The 18018-nt window shown below is 33.0% G+C and overlaps 1 protein-coding gene across 1 annotated transcript in view; it reads right to left on the bottom strand.

Moving 5' to 3' along the window:
* Nucleotides 1-17842, bottom strand: part of LOC111044306 (RNA-binding protein with serine-rich domain 1) — a 30624-nt gene extending 12782 nt beyond the window's left edge. Inside the window, exons 1-4 of the mRNA XM_022329403.2 lie at nucleotides 17688-17842; nucleotides 15141-15290; nucleotides 13627-13767; nucleotides 12370-12492 (exon numbers count right to left, since the gene is read on the bottom strand). Coding sequence (XP_022185095.2) covers nucleotides 12370-12492; nucleotides 13627-13767; nucleotides 15141-15290; nucleotides 17688-17707 — 434 coding nt within the window. The 5' untranslated portion in view covers nucleotides 17708-17842. The remainder of the gene's footprint in view (nucleotides 1-12369; nucleotides 12493-13626; nucleotides 13768-15140; nucleotides 15291-17687) is intronic.
* Nucleotides 17843-18018: the final 176 nt, after the last annotated feature.

The following is an 18018-nucleotide window of genomic DNA, read 5'->3' as shown; positions in this document are numbered from 1 at the left end:
CACAACGTGTTTCAATGGCTCTTTCAAGATTTGTTTTTCGGCTCAAGCATGATCTGATGTGCCCTTGCATATACAGAGTGAGTCATATATATGTTGGAAGACTGGAACCCTTCAATAAGTTAGAGACTGTTGTAGATATAATACTGTAACTTTCAGGATAAGTTATTGGTCGAATACTCCACATTTATTTTTATTTATTTTTTTATTGCATCCCAAACATCCGAATAATCAGACTGAGGATAAGTCAAAAAGAGCAACCTAAAGGAGGTTCTCAACACATATCATAATACATTGATAAAATCATTAAATACAAATCATAAAATCAATCAATACATTGATAAATTTTGACGTACAACTGAATTTCAACCCCTCATAAGTGGGTGACTTAGGGGTTGCAAGTCTAATATTTAAAATGTAAACATCCATTGTGTGGTATGAGGGTTTGAAATTCAGTTGAACGTCAAAATGTGGAGTATTCGACCAATAACTTATCCTGAAAGTTACAGTATTATATCTACAACAGTCTCCAACTCATTGAAGGGTTCCCATACATATGACTCAATCTGTATACTCTGATTGATGTTATTGTCTTTATTCATTTTAAGGATTTATTATTATTGATTTTATTATATATTGTGACCTAACTATGTTTTCATTATGTATTGTAATTTTATAAACTATTTTGTGGTATAGCCTTATGTACTAATGTATCGTCAGGCTGAATAAATTGATTGGTTGATTGATACACATCCAATGTTATCATACCATTTTAATGATTATTTGCTCACTATACTGACTTTATCTTATCGAAGAAATTATTACAAGTAAATCCTTCTGTAGAAAATTTGTTTGTTTTTATAAACAAGAAAGAGGACCTTGTTCGATGACAATAGAACCAATTATCAACTCAGAAAACTTCTTTTCCAATTGAAGTGCAGTAGTCTCTTTTTATAGTATATTTCGCACCTAGGGCCGAAAATGAGCCGAGGACTAGAAAGGATTGAGAGCCGGAAAAACATTTTTGCCCGTGGTGCGAACGCTATTTTTCGCCACAAACAAAAATAAACAATATAATTATAAGATAATAGTTGTTTACTAAGCACTTCCGAAAGCAGAAGTGGAAGGTGATAGCTCTAGCAAATCTGAGGTAATCTGAATATCAGGAATGTAATATTACATTTTTCTTCTCACATTGGAATCGAATCTTCAATTCGAGATCTATGGAACTTTATAGTAAATGTCAGAGTTATCAATAGACGGATAAACTTTTTGATGGAGAATTTATTATCGTAAATGTTTGTTGCATTGTTCCATAATGTCACCGAGGCAGGGTTAACAAATTACTGGATAAACGGTTTATTAAATCGAGATATATATAAAAATTTAAAATAACATTTTCAAAATAAAGTTTTATTGAGAACAGATGTAGAATGTGAATTCTAAACTTATAAGTTATAATTTTTTGGTGACGTGTCTATAATGTTGGAGGCGTTGTCTTCGTGACTGGCAACTTGTGTCTTTTTCCTGTTCGATCTTCTTCTGAAAAACATGGCTGGCTGTTGCTTGTATAATTTTGTGCTCTGAGTTATTGTCTGTTTAAATGAATTTATTAATGTTTTAGATTGAAGTTTATATAAATTTTTGTGCAAAATTCGCTATTAGTGTAGTAAAGCCAATAGCCACTGTGTTTCAACTGTAAACTAGATAAGTATTTTTTAGTTCGTAATAACTCTGAAATCATTAGGCTTGTAAGTTATTGTTCTTTGTATATTTCTGTGTTTTGTCAAAATTTTCATCTGAAGATTATAAGTTAATTTGCTCTGAAAACTGGATTTCTCATTCATAGGCAATAGATCCATTCACAGTTTATCAAGAATCTATTTTATTGGAGCCGACAACTTTCCTTAGGTGATAGGTGTTAAATGCTAATCCAACCGTTTAAGGAAAAATTGGTAGCACGGCAAATGGTACCCCTGGTGGGACTCAAACTACAAAATATATCCCTGGTTATAAAAAATTATTGGTAGGATAGATATCTTGATGAATTGTGAATGGGAGATTCTGCTGAGTGGGAAATCGGTTCAAGAAAGTTCAGGTTCTAATGAGTAAATATTTTTTACGCAGTAGCAAGATGGAGAGCAATAAAAATAATGAAGTTTTATCCAGTGAAAACATTCAAAACTTAGATGAAGAATCACAAGATTTAGACCTAACCTTAAACAATGACTCAAACGATAGTGTTAGTGTAAGTGAAAACATTTCAAATGTAACAAGTCATGAGAAAGTAGTAGAAATATCAAATGAAACAAGTATGGTAGGAGCTAAAAATGATATAAATCTTATAGAGTTCCTAACACAAAGATTTGATAATTTGAAACATGAGCAAAATGCTAAGATTGATGAGCAAAATGCTAAGTTTAATGCTAGGTTTGATGATATGAAGCAAGAATTTGCTAGCATAAGACTAGATCAGGTTAGTACAAAGCGGGAAATGAAAGAGATAAATGATACATTAAGTAAAAATCACAAAGAAATAGGTCATCTACAGCAGAAAACTAATGATCTTGAAACATCAATGTTAGATGTAGAAACATCAATGCAAAACAAAATCATTCAAGTTTCTGATAGGGTCAGTGAGGTTAATGAAAGAGTAAATAAAAATAAGATTATAGTTGAGCAACAAAATATGACACAAAATGCTATCAATGCAGAAAACAATGAAAGTATTAAGCATGTTGAAAAAGAGGTTGTAGAATTAAACGAAAAAGTAGACAAGGAAATCAAGTATTATCCTCTTTGAAAATAGATTGTCAAGAAAATACAGCTGCTATAACTGAGGTTAGAAAAAACATAAATAAAATTAACATGTCATCAAAACCGATGTGTAATCATACTGGTAACAATAGTAATTTCGATAGGTTTGAATTCCAAATGCAAATTGACAAAAAGAATCCAATGCATTTCTTAATAAACTTGACCGAGTATCTTGAGAGAAATGAAATCACAAACTGGATCAAAATTAAGGGTATTTTGGAAAACAATTTTAATTCAAATTTTGCTCATCGTGATTGGTGGATTTTCATCCGTTTTGATATAAATAACTTTGAAGAATTTAAAGAGAAATTCATTGCTAGAATGTGGTCAGACAACATTCAGTCATCTGCTAGAGATGATTTGAGATTTGGAAAATATAAGCCAAACTTATCTAAGAATCTTACTGAGTATTATATTTCTCGTTTCAACATTGCTAAGAATCTAATTCCAGCCTTAGATAAAGATACTATTTTCAAGTTTTTGAAAGGTCATTTTGATGAAACCATATCTACAGCTGCTATTATTCGTAACATTAAGACTAGTGATGAGTTTATTTGTTTGTTGAATGAGTTTGACAATACTGACACTTACAAAGTAAACAGACAAATGCCCCGTGATCATAACAATGCTCAAGCTGGAGGTCAAAATAAAACAATAAGTTTTCATCAGAGTGAACATAGGGATGATAGAAATAGGTCTCAGAATTCAAATGGTGTGATGTTTCATGATAATAATAAGCAGTATCAAGGAGGTAGGAATTATTTCCAAAATCGACGGTACCAAAATGGACCAAACAATAATGGTCATAGAGATCAAAATTTTCAGCATAATTTCAGAGATAATAGAAATCATCAACTTGTGAATTCAAATCAATCAAATCTAAATCGACCAGCTAACAACTACCAGTTAGATTTCAGCCTACCACCGCCAGGTTATATGCCTGCTCAAACTTCAAATCAGACAAATGCAAATCGTCCAAGACATAATGCTCCTTTAAACTAATAATGGGACGACGAAACGACAGCCCTGCTCTCCCAGTTAAGGAAAGGTCAAATTTTGATATAACTGTAGACATGAATAAAATAAATTTTGATTCTGAAACTTCAAACAGGTTTGAAGTAAGAAAGCCAGAATTAATCAGTCAAATTCATGTGCAAGAAAATAGCTGTAAGAATTTAAGTAATGAAGTAATGCCTAGTTATCAAGAAAGTCATATTAAAGCATCAAGTGTAATATGGTACATACTCCAGAAATTCAGGTAGATGAAGCTATGAGTAAATCTGAAATTGTTTGTCAAGAAGAACCATACATGATAGGTTGTATTTTTAATGAACTATTGGAGGAACAAGAGAATACTCCACCCACTGGATATGACTTAGCAGAAATAGAAGTACAAATTTTCAATAAGAAATATCAAATGATTATTGACACCGGCTCTGAGGTAAATGTAATTAATGAGAAACTTGTTGATGAAATGAAGAAAAACAATCTCAAGTTGAACTTGGTACCAGCTCCTAATGTAAGTATAGTTGTAGCTACTGGTATGAGACATAAGAAGATAAATAAACAGATTATGTTAGAGGTATTTTTTGGTAAGTTAGAATTGCCAATAGTTTTTCTTATAGTTCAAGATTTAAATGTGGATATTTTGGTGGGTTGTGATTTCTTAAAAGATGCTGGAGCCATTATTGATTTTAATCAAAATATGATATCACTGAAAGATTGTTGTTTTCCATTTATAAAAAAGGATACCTTGAAGTACAATAGACTTTTTCATGTTAACATGGTAAGAGACCAAGAAACGTTTGATACTTTATGGAAGCAGCAGATTGATAATTTAAGATTACAGCTAAGCGATGAATCTCCTGAATTGGTAAACAAATTAATTGAAGTATTTGAAAATAACAAAGATATTTTCTCTGATAGTCCTGGATCTGCAAAAGACTATTTATGTCAACTTAAAATGAAAGATGATGTGAAATTAGATAAGAAGAGTTATCCGATTCCATATCAGTATAGAGATCAAGTCAAGAAAGAATTGAAGAAAATGTTAGATCAGAAAATCATTGAACCGGTAGCTCTGAATATACAAGCCCTATGGTAGTAGTGAAAAAGCCAAACAATGAAATTCGATTATGTTTAGATGGAAGAGAAATAAATAAGTACATAATAAGGGATTTTACAGAAACTGAACCAATAGATAACTTGATCATTCGTTTCAATAAGTGCAACTACATTAGCAGTTTTGATCTCACTCAAGGTTTCAATCAGGTAAAATTAACTGAAGATAGTAAAAAGTATGTAGCTTTCAATGTTTTTGGACAGACTTATCAATATACACATCTACCATTTGGATTGAATATTAGTGGTTCTGAATTTATCAAGTGCTTGTACAAAATGCTAGGTGAAGAGGTTTGTGAGTTTACTATTGCTTATATTGATGATCTTGCCATTTCTAGTATATCTCTTGAACAACATATCAGTCGAATTGAACTATTATTCAATAAGTTGAGGGAAAGTAATTTGAAGTTGAAACTGAATAAATCGAAATTTATTGCAGATAAGATAAAGTATTTGGGTTATATTATCAGTAAAAATGGTATTGAAGCAGATGACTCTAAGCTAAATGCTATTCAGAAATTTCCCATTCCTCAAAATTTGAAACAATTGCAGTCATTCATAGGTCTCTGTAATTTTTACAGAAAGTTTCAGAAAAATTATTCATACTTGACAAATCGTTTTAAGCATCTTCTATGCAAGAAAAATAAATTCATTTGGACTGAAAAAGATAATGATACCTTTCAAGAAATCAAAGATAGGTTCATCGACTGTGTGATCTTGAAACATCCTGATTATAACAAAAATTTCATTTTGGCCACTGATGCCAGTGATGTAGGAATTGCAGCTGAGTTATTTCAGGAAGGTGAAGATAAGGAACACTGTGTCATTGCATATGCTAGCAGAAGCTTAACGAAATCTGAATTAAATTACACAATATGTGAGAAAGAGTGTTTAGCTGTATTATTTGGCTTGATGAAACTTCAAAATTATTTTGGTAATCAAAAAATAGTTGTCCGTACAGATCATAAAGCCTTGACCTTTTTAAAGAAATGTAAGATAGGACATGGTCGTTTGGGAAGATGGATTCTTGCATTACAGAATTTTAATATTGAGTGGGAATTTGTAGCAGGAAAGGATAACATTGTGCCAGATATCATTTCTAGAACTGATTATGAAGGTAATTTAGAAAATCGAAATTCAAATGAATTCAAGGTATTGAATATCATTAAGAGTGATAACAAGTTAATTGAGATAGTAAAGAAGATCAAAGAAATTCAAAAAGATGATGTTTGGTTAAAAAATGTAAGAGAAAAGTTGGAGACAGGTAATTTGAATATCAACAAATTTTTTAAAGTAAATGATGATCTTTTGTTCACTAGAAAATCTGGAAAGAATAGTTTTTGGAAAGTTTGTGTGCCTTCAGCACTGTATGAAGAATTGATAGTTGAATTTCATGAAAGATTAGGTCATGTAGGTATATCAAAAACATGCAAATTTATTGAAGAAACTTTTTACATAAAAGATTGTTACAGACTTGTTACCAAAACTATAAGATACTGTAAGTATTGTCAACTTGTAAAGACATCAAATGAAAAGAAATTATTAGAAATGCATACCATAATTTCTGAGAAAAAACATCACAAAGTGTTCATTGATGTCTATGGAGAACTACCAGGTGGCAAGTACAAATGGATGTGCATTATTCATGATGGCTTTACTAAGTTTACAAAGTTGTATCCTATAGTTAAGGCTAACGCTCATAATTTAGTAAAAGTTGTTGAGAAATATGTAAATGAATTTGGTAAATTTGAATATATAATCAGTGATAATGGTACTTGTTTTCAAAGCAGATTGTGGAAGGAATCTATGGAAAGATTAGGTATAAAATATTACTACATTTCAGTTTATCATCCCCAGGCAAATCTTAGTGAAAGACCGTTGAAAGAGGTCAATCGCATATTGAGAACTTATGTTCCTGTAAATAAGCATAATATTTGGTACAAGTATATTGATAAGGTTGAATTTGTCATCAACAACAATTTTCATGAATCGACTGGTCACATACCCATGGAGCTTATGATGAATCATAAATTGGCACATCTTGTTTTCAAATATATCAAATATCCTGTAGAAAATAAGTTTGAACTTGAAGAAGAAAGTATCAGAAACAAACGAATACTGTACAGAATAAAGAATAGAGGTGTCATCAGGAGATTCAAACAGAATATGCATAATAAACCCAAGTATAAATTCAAAGTTGATGATCTAGTTGTAATTCGAAATTACATTTTGTCGAGCAAGCTGAAAAAGTTTTCTGCCAAGCTGTGTCCTAAATATCGTGGACCTTACATAATAAGAGATGATCTCAATAAAGGGTGTTTCAAACTGGAAGAGATAAGTACAGGTAAAATTGTGAGAGTCAATCAATATATGATGAAGAAATACCATCAGAAAGCACACAATGATTAGGAATCCTGTGTCATGCCGGGATTCAGAATAGCAATGACCGTAAATACTACGTATGGTAAGAGTCCATAATTGTATCTTTTTTCTTTCCTGTAGCCTATTTTCTTGGCCCTTAATCTTTTCAATTTTCGATTCTTTCCTGTCTTTGTGTAATATTCAGTAAATTTCTTCTATGATGCATATCTTAACCAATCTTGTCCATAGTCATTTAAATTTGTATTTTTTCTGAAATAATATTAGAAGTTGAAATAGTAGCTTATTTTCCTAATCTTTAATTGTTGATAAAACTTAACTTTTCTAAAATCTATCCATTGTTGTGTAAATAATTGTTTGCTTGCGGTATATTTTTTCATCATGTATTACATATTTTAATCATGTCTATTTTTTTTTAGGTATCATATTAGGTAGTTAGGTTTTTCAGAGCAATTTTGTCCCATGTTCTCATCTTTCATTGCATATCGTGCCATAAGCCATATGTAATTAGGTTATAGTTTTCTTCTGGGCTTTTAACCCATTTTGCATTTTATTTTTTCTTTGCTGTCCAATACTTTGGATTTTTGGTAGACAAGTAGGTGTGATTTTTTTTAGAGGTGTGGGCGTGAACCACATATGGCTGGACTCGATTATCTGACCTACTTGTTTGCGATATAAAAACCTTATGACTGCAACATCAAATGTTTGTAAAACCTTTTGCATACTTTTGTTTTGTGGTCCGATACTAGAGTCTGCTATCACATTGCCTTACAGACATCTAGGAACTTTCCACCCAGTCACAATAGTCAACATTTTTTTTTCCTTCACCAGTTGTTTTTGTGGGAGTGATAGCTCACAATTATAACAAATTAGAGTCATACTTGGAATTTACAAAATTCCATAGTAGTATATTTTATTAAATATACTTCCTCATGAAAGTTCAGTACTGACATGTAGGATAGGCTCTAATTAATCTTTCTCTTCTTTGTATTGTTTTAGGGAATTTATTTACCCAGTTTTCTTTTCCTCTTGTTTGTATTTTTTAGGGAACTTATTTACCCAGTATTTCATCTTGATCATCTTTGTATCATAATCTTGAAATGTTTATACTTATTATACAGTCTTTAAATTTTAAATTATTTTAAAAAATAATTGGTTTAATTTAAAACGTTGTGTTATATTATCAATTGAAATGAGTTAAAGGCTAAAATTTTTCTAAAGTGTTTTGTAATTGATATTTTTTTTTAAATTTTAAAACTGTTTGTTCTATAAATTTTGATATGATTGATTATCGTTTGAAATGGATGCTGGAGTGTATGTAGAATTTTTAGTGGGGTTTGTTGATTAGAATTTTGCTGGTATGTGATTGTTTTTTTGAGATGGAAACCCATTATTGCCTAAAGAAGGAATAACAGAGGTTATGACTTAGAGAGGCAGTAATGAGATAATATTTTTGTGTTGATTAATAATGTTGATTGCCATAGATGCAAAATGATGATTAATTATGAATATTGTTTGCCTTTGAAGCAAAATATTATTGATGTTTTGAATGGTTTCTTGTTTAATGATTGATAGTAAAGTTTTGTCATGAAATGTAGTTTGTGTTTAGAACATTGAAGAGTCGAAATAAACTATAGTATCCAACAAACGATGATTAATAATATTAAATAATTTGCTTTTTATACAATTTTTGAACAAAATTAAAACTAAATAATTTTGAAACCCTGAATGATAAATCATAAATGTGAAATGAACATGCTATAAATGAAATGTTATATTAAATAATAATGAAATGCCGATATATTATGAAATGATTGAATAGAAGACCAAATGTCTGAAATTATTGAAATATGTATTGAAATTAAATTTTTGTTGTGTTGTTATGATGTTGTTTTTTACAATTTTGATAATGATACAGGGTGTTATGAAATTCTATTTCTATTTTGAAGAATGGATTAAAATGTTGATATTTGAACAGTGAATAAATGAATTTTTTTAAATTTATCATTGATATGTCCATATTTCACAATTTATGTATTGCTGACTGTATAATAAGATGTTAACAAATTTCAATTTCATAGATACTTAAAATAATTTTTATGTGTATTAGATTGTATTGATAGCCTAATCAAGTTTTTCTTTTTAGTTTATAAGCATTTTAAGACAACAGGTACAGCACAGACATTAACATTGAAATAGTTATCATGTGAATCTCGAAATCAGTAACAAGTGAACGCCATGAAGAGTGTTAAGAACATTTGGGTGATTTTCAAACTAGTGTGACATATCTACGCCTAAATCTACGCTGCGGCCTAAACCAATAACTACGCTAATGTCAACGCCAATGTCAACGCCAATAGCTACGCCAATGCCTGCGCCAATGCCAATAGCTACGCCAATGCCAAAATCTGCGCCAATGCCAACAACAAAAATCAATGCCAATAGCTACGCCAATGCCTGCGCCAATGCTGATGCCAACAACAAAAATCAATGCCAATAGCTACGCCAATGCCAATAGCTACGCCAATGCCAAAATCTGCGCCAATGCTGCACCAATGCCAATAGCTACGCCAATGCCTGCGCCAATGCTGATGCCAACACCAAAATCAACGCCGATGCCTGTGCTAATGCCAATGCCTGCGCCAATGCCAATGCCTGCGCCAATGTCAATATCAACGCCGATGCCAAAGCCGACACCAAAGCATACACCAATAGCAATGCCAATGCTTATTGCTGACTCTGTATCTCAAACTTCAACACTACTGCATTACCTGGAGGTAATTGTCATCCATGTTCACATTCGCAACTTTGAATTCAGAAGAACAGTCACAGTATCATGAAAGAATTAATTCAAAAAATCCTCTCCTAAATTATTCCTGTATGCAGAACTCTAAACCTTGAAAGCTGAAAATATCAAAAAAACCAAACCTTACCTAAATTAATCCTCACCTAAATTAATCCTGTATGCAGCGTCTATCTCTTTTCCAAAAAACAAATTACATTGTCATTTCAAGCCTGAAATGTACATTGTATAATTACAAATATGATACAAAATTTATGTGACTCTGTATTGAATTTGGAATGCAGCCGTCTACTACAAACATGAAGCAATGCTAACTGAGATGTCACCGGTATCAAGTTTGGAATGCAGCCGTCTACTACAAACATGAAGAAATGCTAACAGAGATGTCACCTGTATCGAGTTTGGTATGCAGCAGTCGACTACAAGTATCAGCCCAACACTACGTGCATCCAGATCAGCCCAACACTTAACGTCATCACATTGGAGTCACACTTAACTGAAAATCATACTGAGTGCCTTAACGGACTGTTTTCCAAAATGTGCATCAATAAAATCAACCGCGGCAATAGTGAAAGAAATGAACATTTTTTGATTTATTGAAATTTTATGTGAAAATTAAATGTAACAATTCATCAATTCATTTAAAAAATAAATAATAATAATAAATTTTCCATTCAACATAAATAATTTTTTTTATGCAATAAAAATTAAATTTTTCTATCTATTAAATTTATGTGCAATTTCAAAAAAAAAAAAAAAAATATTCTTTACATATTAAACTTTCTGTTGAGATATTTTTCTTTAAATTATAAAGCTAAATCAAAAGTAATATTGATATTCTATATTTTGAAATATTGTTTGGAAACATATAACAAACGCTATTGATGAATTTTTATAATAATTTTCAATTATAGGGTGACATGTATTGTTTTTCTAGAAAAAATTGTTACTGTTCTCGAATTTAAATTTCAACAATTTTCATTAGGGTCAATGTAAATTTTTTTCTTTGAATTTTCAAACAGTAAAATTTTTTTATGTCAAGAGGGGGGTATTTGTAATATTACATTTTTCTTCTCACATTGGAATCGAATCTTCAATTCGAGATCTATGGAACTTTATAGTAAATGTCAGAGTTATCAATAGACGGATAAACTTTTTGATGGAGAATTTATTATCGTAAATGTTTGTTGCATTGTTCCATAATGTCACCGAGGCAGGGTTAACAAATTACTGGATAAACGGTTTATTTAAATCGAGATATATATAAAAATTTAAAATAACATTTTCAAAATAAAGTTTTATTGAGAACAGATGTAGAATGTGAATTCTAAACTTATAAGTTATAATTTTTTGGTGACGTGTCTATAATGTTGGAGGCGTTGTCTTCGTGACTGGCAACTTGTGTCTTTTTCCTGTTCGATCTTCTTCTGAAAAACATGGCTGGCTGTTGCTTGTATAATTTTGTGCTCTGAGTTATTGTCTGTTTAAATGAATTTATTAATGTTTTAGATTGAAGTTTATATAAATTTTTGTGCAAAATTCGCTATTAGTGTAGTAAAGCCAATAGCCACTGTGTTTCAACTGTAAACTAGATAAGTATTTTTAGTTCGTAATAACTCTGAAATCATTAGGCTTGTAAGTTATTGTTCTTTGTATATTTCTGTGTTTTGCCAAAATTTTCATCTGAAGATTATAAGTTAATTTGCTCTGAAAACTGGATTTCTCATTCATAGGCAATAGATCCATTCACAGTTTATCAAGAATCTATTTTATTGGAGCCGACAACTTTCCTTAGGTGATAGGTGTTAAATGCTAATCCAACCGTTTAAGGAAAAATTGGTAGCACGGCAGGAAATTGTCCAAGTATTTTTATTTTTTTATTCTGATTTGTATAAATAACCTAAAATATGATGTTCAAATATGTGGGAGGTTGAGTTTAACTTTTTTATTCTTTCAAATGACAATAAGATGATATTATTATAAATGTTTTAATTATTGAATAATGAACACAAATAATGAAAAGTTATTTGATCAGCTGTTTTTTGATCACCTTTCTTAGTTCCATGTTAGCGGCTGGAAAGGGTACTCTTTCCGGCCTAGGCCGGAAAGAAACCTGTTCTGACGTCAGACGAGAGTCGTCTGCAAACAATGTCTTTCAGATCTACGTAGGGACTGGAAAACAGCTGCTTTCTGTGCAGTGTGGCGAAAAATAATTTTGCATTCTTAGACATAGAGCATAATAGGCTAATTACCTAGCACGTTTGGATGGCGGCTTGACTTTTTCTGGCTTCTTTTCTTTCTTATCTTTTTCTTTGTCCTCTTTTGCCTTTTTCGGTTCCGGTGACCGAGAATGACTGCGACTTGGAGATCCTGGTCTGTAAAAAATAAAATAGGAAATGTGATAAATGACAACAAGTACAATGCATTATACTCTATATTCCTTACTCAATTCAAATATTAGGTTCTGCATTTTGCACATATTAGTTTTAATGTATAATAATCGTTCATGAAAAAAGAACTTTGTCATACCGAAGACAACCACTGGAGGATTGAGTTTTTCTAAGATCATGTTTCAGCATTGATATGACACAATACTGCGCACTGACACAATATTCATGATGACATTGAATCTACAAAGCGCCAGGTTTACATGAAACGTTTATCTCCAGGAAAATGAAAGGTTTGACTACTATCAACAACCTCTAACAAATGTTGAAGTTCATTAAGGAAATTACAAGTTTTGCACTTAATCATAATTATCCACATCAAAACGTCATGCTTAAAGTCCGTTGAATCAAGACGGCAAGAATGATATCAGGCAGATGATGTGTTCAATAAATGAAATATTTATGTTTTCAATTTATCTTTTAGTCAATTATGGAACATCATAGAATAAAACCTACATCTGTGAATCCAAACATAAATAATTTAGTTATAGTTTAAACGATAAAACTGAAAACATAACACAAATTATAGTAGGCCTACATAATTCAAATACTTATGCCTTTGGTTTCAGATATGGGCTTTTATCAAACTTACTAACCTTAGTCTTATTGAAATGCGTTTTGTAATGATTTATTGCCAAATAAATTTCAACTTCAATTTGAATAAAAACATCTTCAGCTATCAATAGTTTGAAAAAAGTGATGGCCCTCGCTCCCTTGCTTATAAAAAATATTATAGAGAAAAGATATTCCATGGTATAGGGCGTTTTTGTTCCAAATTTTACTGTTAACTCAAGCCGATAGTCCTAGTAGTTGTTTTTCGTGAAGCTATGTGAAATGTGACGCTGGTAGTCTCTAATCCTGTGCCGTTCTTACACCTTCACCCAGTAATCTCAGAACAGTAAACAAAACAGTGAGACAGTAGTCGACAGTAATCGAGTAATCGAGGCTTGAGTCAACAAAAAATCGACTTGAAATTCGGAAAATAAACGACCCATGGCACGGGATATCCTCCTATGTTATGTCTATGAATTTACTTATTACTTGCGTTTCAACTAGACTTACTTGCGTTTAGCCTTGGCCCTGGCTACTGATGAATCACTGGAGCTTGAGCTACTGGATGATGAACTGGATCGAGAACTTGATCCCGAGCTTGAGCTGTGAGATGAACTCGAGCCACTCGACGATCGCGAACTGCTTGATGAGCTACAAATAAAACTATGATTAGTGTTTGATCCTAGCAGCATTACTATAGATTAAAAATCTGGTGTGGCTCACTCACACAACTTTCCTTGCCGTTATGAAAATTGATCACCTGACGCTAGTGTTCACGCGCAACTCAAGTCTACTATTCAAAGATCTGAGCCAGCTGGGGACACACGAGGTCTGCTATCTCTTCATAGTGAATGATTCAATAGAATCAACAGTTATTTTCAATTTTCGGTGAAAATGTTACTGAACATTAATTGTAGAGATTTTCATGCTAAATCTTTTCCACTTGAAATTAGTTTAAATTGTATATGAAGCCTGATAATTGGGAATCTAAAATCAAATTACTTTGCATAGATGGGGCGGAGCTACTGAAATTTTTAGATATGGGACTTGTGGCAATTGATAGAGCTTATCAACGACTAGGCCTATTCTAGGTAGAAATTTGATCAAAATCGTTGGAGCCGTTTTCGAGAAAATCACGAAAACCCCTTTTTTGACAACTTTTTCGTCATTTTAGCCGCCATCCTGAATTGCATTTGATCGAAATTGTTCGTGTCGGATCCTTATAGGGGAAGGACCTTAAGTTCCAAATTTCAAGTCATTCCGTTAATTGGGAGATGAGATATCGTGTACACAGACACACATACACTCAAACACACATACAGACCAATACCCAAAAAACCACTTTTTTGGACTCTGGGGACCTTGAAACGTATAGAAATTGGGGTACCTGGTACCTTAATTTTTTTCGGAAAGCAATACTTTCCTTACCTATGGTAATAGGCAAGGAAAGTAAAAAATGGAAATCCCTTTTGTTTGGATAGTATCATTTTTTGACGGTGCTTAAATTTTAATACAGTAGTCTAATTGATATTATAGAATGACTTCTGCAGAGGAAGTCTCCATCCTACTCTGTGGGCTGACATACATTGAATTTTACTGGAAAATCTGATGAAAAATCCATCTTGATCAAAGGAATTTTTCAAATATTTAAACGATGGCAAGTTTAATGTTGTTTGACTTCTCAACTTGCACGTGAATAAGTGACTTTGACGTAATCTATAAAACTAAGTGCCGGTTGCTCAACAGCCGGTTGAATTTTAACCGTGATTAATTCCACGAGAACCAATCAGAGAAGCCGTCTTTTCAAAAACGCCTTCTCTGATTGGTTCCCGTGAAATTAATCACGGTTAAAATTTAACCGGCTTTTGTGCAACCGGGCCTAAAAGTAAAAAACTTATGACAAGGATCTATCTAGTCCAAACACCGACGCAGTCAATCCTGATCTCCGGTCATAGCAAAGGGAAGAAGTTTGAAATATAGAGAAAACAATAATTCTAAGGTATTAAAGATAAATAGGTACTAACCTCCTACTACTGGAACCGCTATCGCTGGAAGAAGAATCACTTTTATCATTCTTCTTCTTCTTATCGCGACCTCTTTCTTTTTTCACTTCTTTCTCGGACGCTTCGCTTTCCGAACTTTTTCCTTTGCTATCCCGTCGGCTGCTGCGGACACTGGAACAAAAAAAATCAACAACTTGTTAAGTAAATGGTTGCACATCATTCATTATAATCACTAGTTGTACAATATGGAAGAAATCACTAGATTGGAGTTGTCGTAGTCGATTGGGTTAGATGCTGGCTTTATAATAAAAAGACCCGGGTTCAAATCCCAGCACGGACAAGATATTTTTCACGGCCAATTTCGGGTTTTGAGAGGGAACGTTAAATCCGTTGGTCCCGGCTGCCTAATAACAATCGTTAGGTCATGCCAGACGCCCTGAAATTGATTAGGTGCGATCTGAAAACTCTTGTTACTAGACGTGAGCCAGCCAGGTTACTCGATATTATTATCATAATCGCTAGATTTTGCAGGTAACTTAAATACAAGGCGCATCAGAGAAACTTACCTATTTGAAAAGTCAATAAAAACAAAAGTACTTAAGTTATTGTTTTAATCTTAATTTTATATGAGAATACAATATCCCATTTTTGTTTCATGCATGCTTGAAAAAGACATCAGATCAATGGCAAACCCCATTGCGCATACACTGATGAGGTCGACTTTTGAAATTTGTATCCACTCGTTTCAGTATACCAAATAACCCCATGAAAAAATTGCATAAGCTTTGTCACTGAAAAAAATGACCACGTCTTTAGGCTGGTTGTCAATCAGCATATCACATGCATTTTGACGGGCAACAAAATCGCGTTCAGTCAATTCTTGAACAACAGCCAATTTATAGGGATGAAATTGAAGGTCTTCATGGAAAATTCATCGAACAGTGGAGTCAGAAATTGCCATAGCAGCTGCGTGTTCGCGAGCCGAACGCACCCTCACTCTTTCGATATTTTCTGGAGTTCTGATGGCTCGTTGAAGTCCATTTCTGGGATTAGCGACACTTCTACACTCCCGAAATGAGCTAATCCACGACAGAATCGAATTACGCCAATAACGAGTCTGTGAGGAGAATTTTCAAATCGAGCGCGGAAGACACGTTGTTTTGCAACAAGTGATTGATCATTATAAAAGAGGCTCTCTAATGCGAAGGCCCGCTGCTCTCTAGATCAGAGCATGATGGCTACTTACTTGAGGGAGGATAAATTTGAAAAATTCCTCCTCTAGTTGCGACCCTCTTGCCCCTCTACACAACCAATTCTCCGCGTGGGATTTTTTTCAAATAAGTAAGTTTTTCTGGCGGAGTACATACCTTACAATGTACCTTGTACATAGTAATTATTTGAACAGAAATATGTCTAGTAATATCAATCATTCTGGAGATTTCTGTAAATTTTGAGTGCAAGACACAATGTGCTGTAGGCTATATTCTTGGCTCTGGGCTGGGCTGCCACAGTCACAGAATGGATCATCAGAAAATCCCCACATAAGCGAGCCATTCACTTTCCTACATTTGTCCAAGTTAAGGTCCATTAATTCGACGTCGGGCCATGAATGGAGTTGTTGTGAAGGAGGCGAATGCTGCAAACGAGTCGGACGAGGTGAACTGTTCAACTGACTTATCCGACCTCGCAGGGTGAGCAACCCCAGTCAGGTTCAATATTTGCCAAATGCCAGGCAGGATAGCCAAGTCAACTAAGGTGTTGAACCCTTCAGTCTGCTAGTACTAGGCTACCTGGTCGCGGGTTCGGATCCCGCAGAGTCCCATCAAATAGGCATGGATGTTTGAACATCTCATCATATCACTCGCATTTCCCAATACCCACGCACAAGCAAAAAGCTCATATGTATCATCCGCAATAAAAAAAAATTGCAACGCGAGTGGTGACCTAACCAGCCGGAGCGTGAGTGGTGATAGATCCAACGTGGTGGCCCAACATAGTCGGATAGTGATTGTCCCGCTCAATGAAAAATAACCCCACATTGTCCCACAATTATACGAGCAAATTCAGAATACATGTTCTCTTATGGGGCTCGTCTATTACACTCATATTGTTGTATAGTTAAGCCTATCCCATAAAATGCATCCGGCTAACGAGCAAAAAAATTATCACTTCTAAGATGACCGTATAACTTAGTTGGAGTTACATTAGTTATTTTGGCAATTATAATGTTCGATTCAAATGTTTTTAAGACTTATAAATAGCCAAATTATTTATTTATCATTGATTCTTTGCTCATCAGAAAATTATCAAATATTCATATTAAATTTACAAAATACAAATTAAATTGGACACGGTAAGTGTTCCTGTCTAAACTGGAGGTTTCGAAAATTAATTCTTTTAATAAATCGGATTGGAGAGAATTTAATCCAGCTTGAATTGAAACAAAATCATCAAATTGGAAACAAACCGGATAACCTAAATGCACGTTTAGTGAATCACGTTGGCAAGCAATTACTAGGAAAGAATGTCTTGATTAATATTTAAAATAGATGTGAATGAGAAACTTACGAATTTTTGTCCTGCACCATTATTTTTAATAAGTATTGAGTCTATTTTGTATTAAATTTCTTCAAACTTTTGCACTCTTCCTTCAATAATAACACTCCACAAAATACAAAATGGTGGTTATTGCTTCGGTTTTCGGTTCATACTTCAATGATCGTAGTTTTGTTTGTTTAGATCTCAAAGGCATTTCCATCGATACTGTGTTGATCGAAAGATCGATTTTGATATCTGAATAAAGTGAGAAATATTTATGTATGATCTACGATACTGAAATTATCAAATTGAAAAAACAATTTTCAGAAAAAAATAATTGTGAGATTCCTAACAGTATAAG

The sequence above is a fragment of the Nilaparvata lugens genome, chromosome 10, assembly GCF_014356525.2.
Source record: "Nilaparvata lugens isolate BPH chromosome 10, ASM1435652v1, whole genome shotgun sequence".
Taxonomy (NCBI): Eukaryota; Metazoa; Arthropoda; class Insecta; order Hemiptera; family Delphacidae; genus Nilaparvata; species Nilaparvata lugens.
The sequence above is the reverse complement of the archived record's forward strand: the minus strand, read 5'-3'. Positions and strand labels throughout refer to the sequence as shown.